At 40.2% G+C, this 12,545-nt stretch overlaps 1 protein-coding gene across 5 annotated transcripts in view; it reads right to left on the bottom strand.

The window, feature by feature from the left end:
* Nucleotides 1-12,545, bottom strand: part of LOC113536638 (myosin-11) — a 172,422-nt gene that overhangs the window by 21,636 nt on the left and 138,241 nt on the right. For all 5 annotated transcript variants that reach the window (XM_053238123.1, XM_053238119.1, XM_053238120.1 and 2 more), the window contains 5 exons: nucleotides 10,638-10,805; nucleotides 5,403-5,624; nucleotides 4,879-5,109; nucleotides 4,053-4,283; nucleotides 1,389-1,511 (listed from right to left, as the gene is read on the bottom strand). In XM_053238123.1, the coding sequence (XP_053094098.1) occupies nucleotides 1,389-1,511; nucleotides 4,053-4,283; nucleotides 4,879-5,109; nucleotides 5,403-5,624; nucleotides 10,638-10,805 (975 nt within the window). The remainder of the gene's footprint in view (nucleotides 1-1,388; nucleotides 1,512-4,052; nucleotides 4,284-4,878; nucleotides 5,110-5,402; nucleotides 5,625-10,637; nucleotides 10,806-12,545) is intronic.

The raw sequence follows: 12,545 nt of genomic DNA, 5'->3' as shown, positions 1-12,545 counted from the left end.
TGAGCAGTGAAACCCCCTCATTGCCCTCAGGCCGTCTCTCCACCTCACCTCTCCTCTCACTTAGTGTCCACTGCACATGCGAAATGTCCCACGCATACACACACCGACTTCCTGACAGGTGTCACCTCAAATCTGACAATAAGACCAGGAAGTGTACGTGTCCCATCTACTAATTATAACACCGACCTGGAGCTTGTGTGTGTCATGTCAGATGTCAGTGTGTGTAACCCGCCACCTCTCCTCTCATTTACTCCATTTCCTTTTTTGAACTGGATGTAAAAACTTTTCTGTTCTCAACACTTTCACTATCCCTTTTCCATTTGTTAGGGCATTTTTTGGCTAATTTTTCCTTCCTGTACATTTTCTCTAAGATGCCTGTAAAATATTATTATTATTATTATTATTATTATTATTATTATTATTATTATATCAAGGTTTGAATGGCAAGAGAGACCAAAAGAGAGAGAGAGACAACAAGCAAAAGAACAAGAGAGTGAGAGACAGGGGAGAGAGACAGTGAGAAAGAGGGAGAGAGAAAAACACAGAGGAAAAAAGAGAGCTACAGAAAGAGAAAGAGAGATTGTGGGAGAGACAGAAAGAAAGAAAAAGAGACAGAGAGCAAAAGAAAAAGAGAGACAAAGAGAGAAAGACAGAGAGAGCAAAAGAGACAGAAAGGTAGTGTGTGTGTGTGTGTCTGTGTGTGTGTGAGAGTGAGTGAGTGAATGAGTGTGTGTGTGTGTGTGTGAGTGAGTGAGTGAGTGAGTGTGTGTGTGCCACTCACTGCACTTTTGACCTATGCAGATTAAAACAGCAGTAAACAACTTTGAATGAGCTGAGTGCTACATAAAAACAACAAAAAAGAGGGAAAAAATAAAAACAAAAAAAGGAAAATGGATGGCAGGCAAGTTCGTGGCAGAAGTTGATGTCTGACCCTCCCTCATTTTACCCCATTAAAATAACGAGGTGTCACGAGGCTGCGGTTCGGTGGCTGACACCCGTCAGAACAAATCTATATTTCATGGGCACTTACAGATGTATAAATAGCCAAATGAGGGGCTGTAAGTGTGTGTAAAATGCCACTAAAAGGTTGCTGGTGGATGGTGGTACTGTCAGCATGGCCAGCGGGTAATCAATCAGCGGCCGGTGGCAGGAGAGGGCCACTAAATCACGCTGATGCTAACACGGAGCTGCAGCTACAGTAAGATGCCACTGCTTCACCTGATACGACAGCCTGACGGATCGCTCCACTACAGTCCATTAAAGCTCAACGACGCTGCCACAACAAACTATTAGTCACACAGAGCCGGGCCGAGACTGTCAGGACGGGGCTCGGGATGGAGCGGCTGAATCTTGACACACACAGTTTGCGTTCAGTTTGAGGAAGTCACCTGTTCCAGTTCGCGGATGCGACAAATTTGGGTTTCGTAGTCTGACTGGGAGTGCATGTGAGTCGCTCTGTAAAGAGAGAAATCAGACTGGAGCTTCAGCGCAGCCTCCTCCTTCTCTTCCACCTGGAAAAGTGACAGAATCACATTTAATGAATTTATTAAAAGAATATTCAAAGGTTTTTCAGCCTTTGCATCTGAATGTGCTAAAAGAGAACTGAAAGATCCCTTAATAAACCTTTAAACTATGCAGCTCTATAACGCAAATTCAGAACTCCCGTAGCAATAAAGGTGTGTGGATGAGACAGACATGAGAAAAAAAACTCACCAAATCTGCTCTTATGGCATTTTATCCAATTTCAGCACTGGAACATAACAGTAAAATTATTTCCAGTTATTTTACAGCAGCAGTTCCCAAACTAGGGGTCACTGTTTACAAACAGTGTTGCGAGAGAAACTCACAATCTCTTCTTCTGTTTCATTCAATTATTGTACAAATTAATATTAGAAATATCAAAGATGAATTTGATGTGCTAATATTTATAAATGTTAATGGGAGTCACATTCAGACAAGCCACATTTACATTAATATCTGCATAAAATCTCTAAACAAAGTTTTGACTCTGACATGCCGCCTAGTGAATGGTTTTTAGTCACTTACGTTACACATACGTATTTTACTGACATAATAAAATGTTCAAATATTACAGTATTATAAAGTATAATATTATATAATAATATAAATCTGGAATTTAAAAAAAATGCCCCTAAAGCCCATATGCCTTGACTGTAAAAGTTACATTTCAGTCTCTGTCTTATTTGTAATGTGGTATTATGTTAAATTGGGCCTTTTCCTCCAAATAACATCACTTCCCTCTTCCCAGAAGCACAGGTACATCTATTTATCTGGGATAAAAAACATCCTTGTGGAAAGACATTGTGTAATGTTGGCTGTACTGTGTCTTTTCCGGTCTGTGAATTATTCTGACAGCTACGGAGAACTCAAGGCTGCGGTCCAAACTGCACACTGGGCATTAAACTGTAATGACACCACCAGTGTACTGACGCACTGTTTAACATGAGAGTATATGGCTTAGGATAGAGGTGTGTATAGGAATTAGGATCCTGCAGAACACAATGAAAAGAAAAAAAAAAAAGAAAGTGAGAGCTGGCAGTTGGATATGAAACTCACCTGACAAAAAAGGCTATGTTTATTAATGTGCATTCATTCATTCATTCATTCATTCATCTATAGTATCTGATTTATCCTGGTCAGGATCCCTGTGGATTAATTGACTAATTTATTTAAAAAATTAATTGCGATTTAGAAAATTTCACAGACAGGAACAGATAAGAAATGTCTCGTGCACATCTCTAATTGGGATGCAGCCCAAGTATTCATCACTTCGCAACAATATAGTGTTATAAGAATAAAACTGTGAACATCAATGTGCCAATTATAATCACGAACTAGTAAGTGTAGGAACAAAACCCCTCCCCTTTCCTAGCTTTAGCTGGCTAGCTCACTCTGTTGGTTGTGTGAGCCAGTAAAGGGGATCTCTGAGCTCTTAGACAGATTACAGCGAGCTAGCTGAACAACTTTATCAACACGTGTGCATCAAGTGTGTGTATTCTTACCAAATGATCAATAAGGATACTTCTCTAACACTAACTAATAAACAATACTGTCTCACAATACAGTGATTAGATGTCCAGCTTCCTGTCTCTCTTCATCTGGTCTCTCTCTCTCTCTCTCTCTCTCTCTCAGCAGGCTGAAAGTTTACTAGGCGCTCAGTTAAAGACAGTTTTTAGGATTGCATGTAAAGTCATGCATATTCACTAGGGGTTATGAGTGGAAGACCTGTGTGCATGTGTGTGTGTGAGATGTGGACTAAACTTGAAGAGAGCAGGATCAATACAGCCTCTGTGTGATGCAACATCTAGAGGCTGCTAATGGAGCGATGTCCCCTGTTCTGAGAAGAAGAGGAATGAAAAGGGAGGAAATGTCTAGCTGGAGAAAGGGAGGGGCTTGTGTCTGTCTATGTGACATTTACACAACATCAAAGAGTGTCACACTTAATCCAGAGCCTCTCAAACAACTACAAATCAATACAAACTCCAACTCCCAGAATCCCGCTGGAGAGAGTGTCCGCTCTCTCCATCACTGCTCACCTGCAAATCCTCTTTCCAGTGCTAATATACTCTCATGTAGCTGCTTAACTTTTTCTGTCCTGTCCATGTGCTGACACACCAAGTCGAGACACTCGGCACTTAATAGCAGCGGGTCACTTATCGTCGTCTTCTTTTTTTTTTTTTTTTATCAGAAAAAAATTACACTTAAAATAGAAGATAAAGGTTTAACATCTGGTCCAGCTGTGAGAGCTAAAATGTAATATCTAGCAAAAGCTTGACAATGAAACTATTAGTGTTGAGTAATGTATTATCATCACATGGTCTCATCGATGGCGTAATAAGAATAATGTAGGCCAAACCATCTCTCTCTCTCTCTCTCTCTCTCTGTCTCTCTCACACACACACACAGATAGGCAGATGCATTCTTGATTTCTAAATCTTTTTTTTTTTTTTTCAAGTCCGTCACGTCATATTGGCTTCATGCCATGTGAACACCAAACCCGAGAAGTTGCAATCTCCAATACTCATTCTGACCTGACCGCGTAGGGTTGCCATGTTGTCTCGGAGTGTGTCAATCACCAGCTCACACTCCTGCGCGTGGGCGTGGCTTAGCTCCAGCTCCCTCTTGGTGTCTCTCAGCTGCCGACTCAGAGCGGTCAGGGCCTCGTCACCGCTCTCCAGCTGAGCACAGCGCGCCTCCACATCGCCCCGTAGAACCATGATCTCCGCCTGCAGACGCACCACCTGCTCCTCCTGCTGCACCACCTGAACACACACACACAACACACATGTTTAAAAAGCATACACAGACACACACTCCTAACACACCACTGGCCTAAAGGTCATCTGACTCATGGAGCAGATCTTAAATGCGTAAAAATCACACTCTTCTACAGTCTATAACGTTTGAACTTTATTTACAACCGTCTATAACAATGTTCTTATTGTGGAACTGAGAGCTTTGCGCAGGATTGGCGATTTTTACTGCGATTATTTCAGTTTATACCACATGCAATATTTTATAATGAACTCAGTTAATTCACTTCCCCCAAACAGAAAGCAACGACATTTAAATACAGCAGAAAAAGGGTTTCTTTGTAACAATTACATTTCTAACATGTAGTCTAAATGCAAATTAAGTTCAGTTAGCAAATAAGCAAATCCATTTCAACTATGTTTTTCATTTTTTGTTAGGATTTATTTTTATCGTTACAACTTATTTTTGCCGTGATTTCTAGTAAAAAAATCTTTTATTTTCAAGTTCTTTTAACCTTCAACATATTGTTTGTGATTGTGGATTGTCTTACTCTTTGTCTGACTTTTAAACTTTTAGGTAAAGTACATTGAGACTTTGAAACACCTGAGCTCTGCTCTGCCTCCGCTCCTCCTCGTGGCTCTGCAGCGTGCTCTCTAGCTCCGCGATCTTGCTCACACAGGTCTGGTATTTCTGCTTGTAAATCTGCACAGACTCGCTGAGTGGTTGCAGCCGGGCCTCTGCATCCGAAGCCGATCTTTGAGCCTCGAGTAGATGGGCCTTCAACCGAGTCAGCTCTGAGTCCTGCGAGCGTAGAGCTGCTTCCTTACGGGAGACCTGGCAACACACCAACACACACGCACACACACTGCTCAGTAAGAACATAACAGAAGAATCTGCACTCTGTAGCCTTTTAATTTTAATTCTGAGGTGGAGGTACGAGTGCATCAGTGGTATCCTGGGTTTTAGTGTGTTTTCACATATACAGCGTTTAGTCCATTTGAATGGAACCCTGATGAAGGATGAAATATGAGCTTTAGTCTCTAACTGAACACCTAAAAGGTGACCATGTAGGTAGGAGTATGGAACGACAAAAACACTAGTAAATGGCTCATATGTAAGAGGTTCACCTCGTCCTCGGCGTCTCTCTGCTGTCTCTGCATCGACTCCAGCTCTCTGTGCAGGCGCTCCAGATTGGCTCTGTGCTGATGGAGGCGACTCTGCTCCTCCCGCAGCTCACTCCTCAGCTCACGCACTTCTTTCTCATGGCTCTCCCTTTGGCCCTGCGCCTCCTGCTGCCACTGGTGTACCTCGGCACCGAGTTCACACAGCGCCTCCCGCTGGCTCTCACACTGAAATGCAGCCAATGACATTCAATTTTTTATAAACTAGCAGGGCTGAAGCATGCAAGCACACAAAATACATTAACATTCTGACTTATAGCTGAGTTGGAATAATTACAAAAATCTTCACACAAAAGAATTTTGTTAAATAGTATGAAATGATTACAATAAGAAAGGAATCAAAAGTTCATGTTAATAGGTTTAAAACGTTTAATTTGCCTTAATCCCAGTAAAATAACTACACCTGGTCAAGAAACTTCTCTACGCTCAAACACTCTTTAAATATACAAACTACACAATACGCAAATTTGGAAACGCCCCCAATGTTCTTTATGGCATCCCTAATATCATTAATATAAGCTAACTGAGCTAGCTGGGTAGCTAACTGCTAGTAAACGAGCTCACATTTCTCAGTATCGGGAACATTTCATCACCGATTTATTCAGCATCAGTCAAACCTGTTAAATTATAATGTTACCACGACAACCACTATCTGTTCATCACAATCATTAACAGCTCTACTTAGCTGTTATCCTTGAACATGATTCAAGGATATATATAAGTAGAGGTGGTAATGTATATGTATGTATGTGTGTGTGTGTGAGTATATATATATATACATATATATATATATATATATATATATATATATATATATATATATATATATATATATATATATATATATGTATGTATATATAGGTATGCTGAGGAGGGTACAATTTAAACATCACACTTTTGAGTTCAGAAGGAGTTTAAGACAACCATTTCTCGTAAACCTCCGGTGCACAAATACGAATGCTTTTAAAAAACACTCTCCTCGGGAGTCAGGAAAGAGCTGAGTGTCATCAAGGTTGCACCTCAGGTGGCAAAAAAAAAAAAAAAAAAGAGCATTGTTAGTGAGTGACTATAAGGAGATTTACCACATGTTGATGTTATGTTAATATTTCATCGCCAATACTCCACCGTAGTATAAATAAATATAACAGCATGTGTATGTTTGGAACGTTCACCGGTACGTGATGTGACGTCTCATTTGAACTGTACAGTCAAGGCACACAAGCAGCTCAAATTCTCTTGACTTTCCATCTCCAAATCTACAGCGAAATCAAACCACCTCCTCATCACCAGAGCTACACCAATCTGCATTACTGAGAATAATCTAATCTAGAAAGCAAGCTAGGCTAGTAAGTTATCCACTACTAGCTAGAACTGGTAGCAGATACTAGCCAGAAAAGTGTGTAAGACACATAACATGACTGTCGATGTTACAGTATTGTTGACATTAAATTCAGTTTTTCGCATACACAAATTTATTTTAGATAGCACTACATAAATGGAGATTTAGTGTACATGTAAACAGTTTATTCGAAGTCTAGAGTCAAAATGAAATTCATTCGGATTGACGAAAATGTTTGCGTGTAATCACAGCCAGAGATAAGCGTGCGATGGAGAGCGGCGAGTCCTGCTCGCTCCGACAAACGCTCCTGTGGCACTTTAATGACAGCAGCTCGGCATTAGATTATTAGACTCCGGAGTGTAATATGCCAGATGGGATAATATTATTTTTTTCCTCCCGCTGATGATGCATTACAAAAATAAGGAGCGGTGGAACAGCTGTCTCGTCGGGGAAAAGTAATAAATCACACCGGCTCACTCAAAACATCCAAACACACCCATACACACCACACATACACACACACACACAACACGGTATTAGCTTTGTGTGATTTATTCAGCTTGATGTCCCCTCAGCATGGTAGTGTAAAACACACACGCACAGAGAGAGAGAGAGAGAGAGAGACAGAGAGAGAGAGAGAGAGAGAGGCAGAGAGGCAGATTGGTCTGCATTTACCTTGCGAGCGTCATTAAGAGCGCTGCACTAATTGTGTTGTTTTAAGAGAGTGAAATCCGATAATGACTCCATTAGTGACTCGACTGCAACAATGTCTCTCAGGGGCGACGGTGAGAGGACAACAGGAGTGTGTGTGTGTGTGTGTGTGTTGGGTCTTAACTGAGAGAGAAGGAAATAAAGAGAAGAGTGGGGAGCAGGAACACAGAATAAATGAAATAAGAGGCGAGAGAATAAGCAGAGACGAGGAGAGACGGCATGAACGTTCCTTGCGGATGAAAGCGATAGAGAGAGACAGACGGACGGAGAGGAAGACAGACGGATAGAGAGTCTAATCAATATTACACTCATGGCTGCATACATTACCGCATCAATCAGTGCTAAGCTGCGGTGTAATTTTCTAACTCCCCTATTTCTCTCCCAACCTCATCACACAGACAGACAACACCCCATGGCTATTTCTGATGAGTTTCAGTGGCTGAGAGAGAGAGAGTGAGAGGAGAAAAAAAGAAAGCTGTTTATGGAGCTCTCGCTCTCCCCTATCTCTCTCCCTCTCTCTCTTTCCACCACTGATTAATTTCCAAACTCGGCCAGCAGTGCCATTAGCATAAAATTTCCATGGATCAAGCCCCTGCAATGAAACCCCTTCATCAAGTCGCTTGTCAAACATAAAAATTTCAAATCTCATTTTGTTTCTAATATCATTTTCATACTGACAAGACGAGAAGGGGTGTGTGTGTGTGTGTGTTCGCAGAGGGAAAGGACAGGACACAAGGAGAGACAGAAATGGGATGCTCTCAGGCACTGCACAAACTGAGTTATCAAACAAAATTAAAAGAGCTGTGAGCTGCTTTGCAAGTGTCAAGTGTTAAATGGGTCGACTTTTTTTTTTGGTTGAAGGCCAGAAATGGGGTTCAACACGGAGTCCAGCTGCTCGACATGGAGCCTCTTTATGCTCTTTCAGATAAAGAGGACCCTCGCTCATCCTCTTTGCATAATGCTGCAACCAACCAAACACACACACAAACACACACTCCTCCCTCCAGAGCAGTGAGTGGCAGCGGTTTTTTAATCCTGCAGATATTTCTGTTTGTACCTGTCTGCAGTCTTTTCTGATAAACTCGGCTGGTCCAATTCCCACATATAATTTAAAATAAGCAATTTAAACACTGCTAAAAGTGTATTTTTCAAAATGACAACATCTAGGCTACATGCTGTTAGCCTATAACAAATCAGGAATCATTTTAGACTGAATGCAAATAGTAGAAAAATTGTATTTATTACAATATTGTATTTATTGTCCTGTTCTCATTGGATTCAGACTCCAGGAACACTGGACATGAGGCGGGAATACACCCTTGATGGGAAGCCATTTCATCAGATTCACACTCTAATTTACACCCAGTGGCAAATCGGAGTCAGCAATCCACCCACTGGAATGTTTTTGGGATGTGGGAGGAAACCGGAGAACCCGGATGAAACCTGCATGGGAGAACATTCGAAACTCCACACAGACAGCAACCCAATCTCCCAACTGAATCGGGATCCTGAAACTGCGCCACCCTTTTCATATTTTTGTTATTTGTTTTAATTTTCTTCTAATTTAATTCCATTTATCTATTCGATATCATCATTATTATTATAACCCCTGAGAGAGAGAGAGAATTGGAATTGTAAGAGCAGTAGAGAGTCTGTTCATTCAAAAAGGAAAAGTAAAGGAAATGGAGGAACTTGAGGAAGAAATGATCAGGTAGCACTGCTATATTTTCTTGTGCTTACGTTCCAAACCTGTAACTTTCTGGTTCACGCTCTCCGATACCTCCTACCATTAATAACAGCAATTTCCATACCTTTACTAAACTCACCCACACGTGTGTATGCACACACACATACACACACACACACCACACCACCCCTGAAGATAGTCATTAATTATGAAAAATAGCAGTGCTCTGAAGGAGGGGTCCATTGTTTAGATTTAATAAGGATACCGAATCGATGCGATTGAATCAATCTTCTCTAATTAAAAAAGCGCTATATTGTGAACCAATCAAGGTGCATAAACGAGATTAAAATAAATGAAGGAACCGTGCCACGAGCTACAGCGCCTAATTAAATGAGGCTAATTGGAATTCCACGGCGATATGTGTTTCGCTGATGCTGCGTCCGTGAGAGTGTAGGGGTGGTCTGCTCCCGAGAGATCTGTCCTACTGTAAATATACTCCCGTTAAATTCATACACACACACACACACACACACATACACACATACACACATACACACATACACACACCACTTGACCAAAAACCAGCTAAATAATCCACTGGTGTTGTGACCTCATCAGCATGACGTTTTGCACCCAGTCTGTTCTTGTGTACTGTAGTGGTTGGTGGTATAAATGAGAAATTGGTAAAAGATTGGAGAATCAAATTGTGTTAAAACATCACAAAAATTATCTTTTACACAACTTCAAGGTGCGTAAGCATTATTTGTACAACAATGGAACATATCAAGACACAAGTATGCAGCGACCAACAGCAAAATTACTGTGTTGCTTTGGCCACGCCCCCTGATGCCAGAGCGTTAAATAGAAATTCGCCATTATATATTATGAACACTTTCTGTTTTGGCACCATCAACTGACTGACTGTAGAACAGCACCCTTCCTTTTCTTTTTTTCCCTCGAGGCTGACATTTTGCTTTTGCTTTCTTTATAAAAGATTCCAGCCATTTTTTTAAGTTTTAAAATCACAATTTCTATTAAATGTGTACACAAAATGTGTCACATGCACTGCATTAAATGTTGTCTGAATAACAGTGTGAGATCATCATTACGCATTTCATGCACACAATGTAGTAACCAACAGCAACATGATTTCGCTGTTTTAACCACGCCCCCACGACAGAGCATCAAAAATAAAGTAACCATCGAATTGACATGCAACATATAGAGTGGATGTGCGTCTGTTAAATCTACATGAGAAAAATCAAATTGAAGACAGAGAGCTGGAGTGATGAATGTGAAAAATTTAATAGGGTATTATTCATTTAATAAGATTTTTGCACAGCCAGTGGACTGGTTTGTGTTATTGCTGTGTAACCATCCAGAACATGGAGAATATAACGATATAAAATGAAGGAAATCGATAATAAGGTGATGGTGCTCTCACCTGTGTATGAAGATTTTCTTTTTCTAACTGAAGCTGAACATTTTTGCATTTTTCCTCCTCGAGCATCTCCTCCCTCTGATTCAGGAGCTTCTGTAACCTTCTCACTTCCTCCTCCAAGGTCATGACCTCCTCAGCTTTAGACTTCACCTCCTGAACCTGGCCTGCGAGCTACAGACAAACGACGCACACGTGCACAATCTTTATTTATCTGCCGTGTTTTGTAGGACACATTTAAGCAACAAGTAATGTAATTAAAGCAGGGCAAAGAATTACAGTAAATAAATAATGAGAATGATGAGAAATGAGGAAATCTGGCACTAAAGCTGATACACTATTGCCGTGCGCTGTAGAGGGGGTCGGTTAATGACTCTCACCATCCCATGCATACAGAGTATGTCTAATTCTTACCCAGTAGCACACGCAATGCAAGGAAGTGGACAAAAAAATGTGTAATAATGGTCACACCATCACATGGCACTTCACATGAGAATTTAACGCTACTTCTGTGGGAAGAGGTTCAGTGTGAACAAAAGCCAGCATTTAAATCCTGGGAACGCTGACATGGAAATCCACAATGAGATCTGGTTAGATTCTGGCTAAACAATTCTGGCTAAAGAACAGAAAAAAAAACACTAAAGAAATGTCATTTATGAGTCAATCAGGAGCAAACACCTAGAATACAGGTTATAGAATGAACTAAATCCTCTGTGATCATTTGTTTTATGCCATGGTGCTGTTAAATTCTCGATTCTGATTGGTTAGAAGATGTTGATCATTTGTTTTATGCCATGGTGCTGTTAAATTCTCGATTCTGATTGGTTAGAAGATGTTGATCATTTGTTTTATGCCATGGTGCTGTTAAATTCTCGATTCTGATTGGTTAGAAGATGTTGATCATTTGTTTTATACCATGGTGCTGTTAAATTCTCAATTCTGATTGGTTAGAAGATGTTGATCATTTGTTTTATACCATGGTGCTGTTAAATTCTCAATTCTGATTGGTTAGAAGATGTTGATCATTTGTTTTATGCCATGGTGCTGTTAAATTCTCGATTCTGATTGGCTAGATGATGTTGATTCATTTTCTAGAACAGCAGCTCTCACAGTAGTGTAGCTGAAAATCACAGGTTTATATTAACACGCTCGTTCTAATATGTTATCGTTTCTATAGTAACAGGGACTGTTATTGCGGATACTCCTCATAAACTGATTAAAAATGTTTCATATTTATTCATATTTAACATTTATGGAAGGAGTCTCCAGTATTAGCGCTTTATAACAGTCAGAGGTAAAGCTGTATCTTTTCTGATATCTACAGGACAGAGGAGTTTCGTTTCTCGGTAGCTCGACACGCTGTGTTTTTTTTTTTTTTTTTGTCTTATTATGTTCAAGAAAGAAAAGTAAAGAGAAGCAGGTGAGGGAACGACTTTATAGCTGCTATACCATGAGTGAGAACTAACTTGTTTCAAGGACGTTCCAAAACATTAAGTGTAACTATAAATGGATAAAATGTTTTTTTTTAATAAATAAAAAAACTGTAATCGTTGGCAAACCGATATGGTATAAGGGGAACAAAACACTTCAGGACATGGTGTTATAGGAGAATAATCAGCTTTGGTGTTGTAACAGTAACTTCACTTCATCACACCACCCAGTCATTGATTAATTTCCTCTAACAGAATGACAGGGAGTGTTTTATTCCTTACGAACTTCACATCCCGTGTTATATGAGTTTTATGGTAAATGAATGAAAGTCCAGTAAGATATCGTCTAGAGGTCATTAATGATAAATGTATGACAATAATGTCCCAAGTTCTGAACTTAAAACAGATTTTAACTTTAAGATTAAATACCAAAACACTCCTAAATCAGCACTAATGCAGACGCTTCTCTTTCAAACTCTTAAAC

Source organism: Pangasianodon hypophthalmus, chromosome 11, assembly GCF_027358585.1.
Source record: "Pangasianodon hypophthalmus isolate fPanHyp1 chromosome 11, fPanHyp1.pri, whole genome shotgun sequence".
NCBI classification, from domain to species: Eukaryota; Metazoa; Chordata; class Actinopteri; order Siluriformes; family Pangasiidae; genus Pangasianodon; species Pangasianodon hypophthalmus.
The sequence above is the reverse complement of the archived record's forward strand: the minus strand, read 5'-3'. Positions and strand labels throughout refer to the sequence as shown.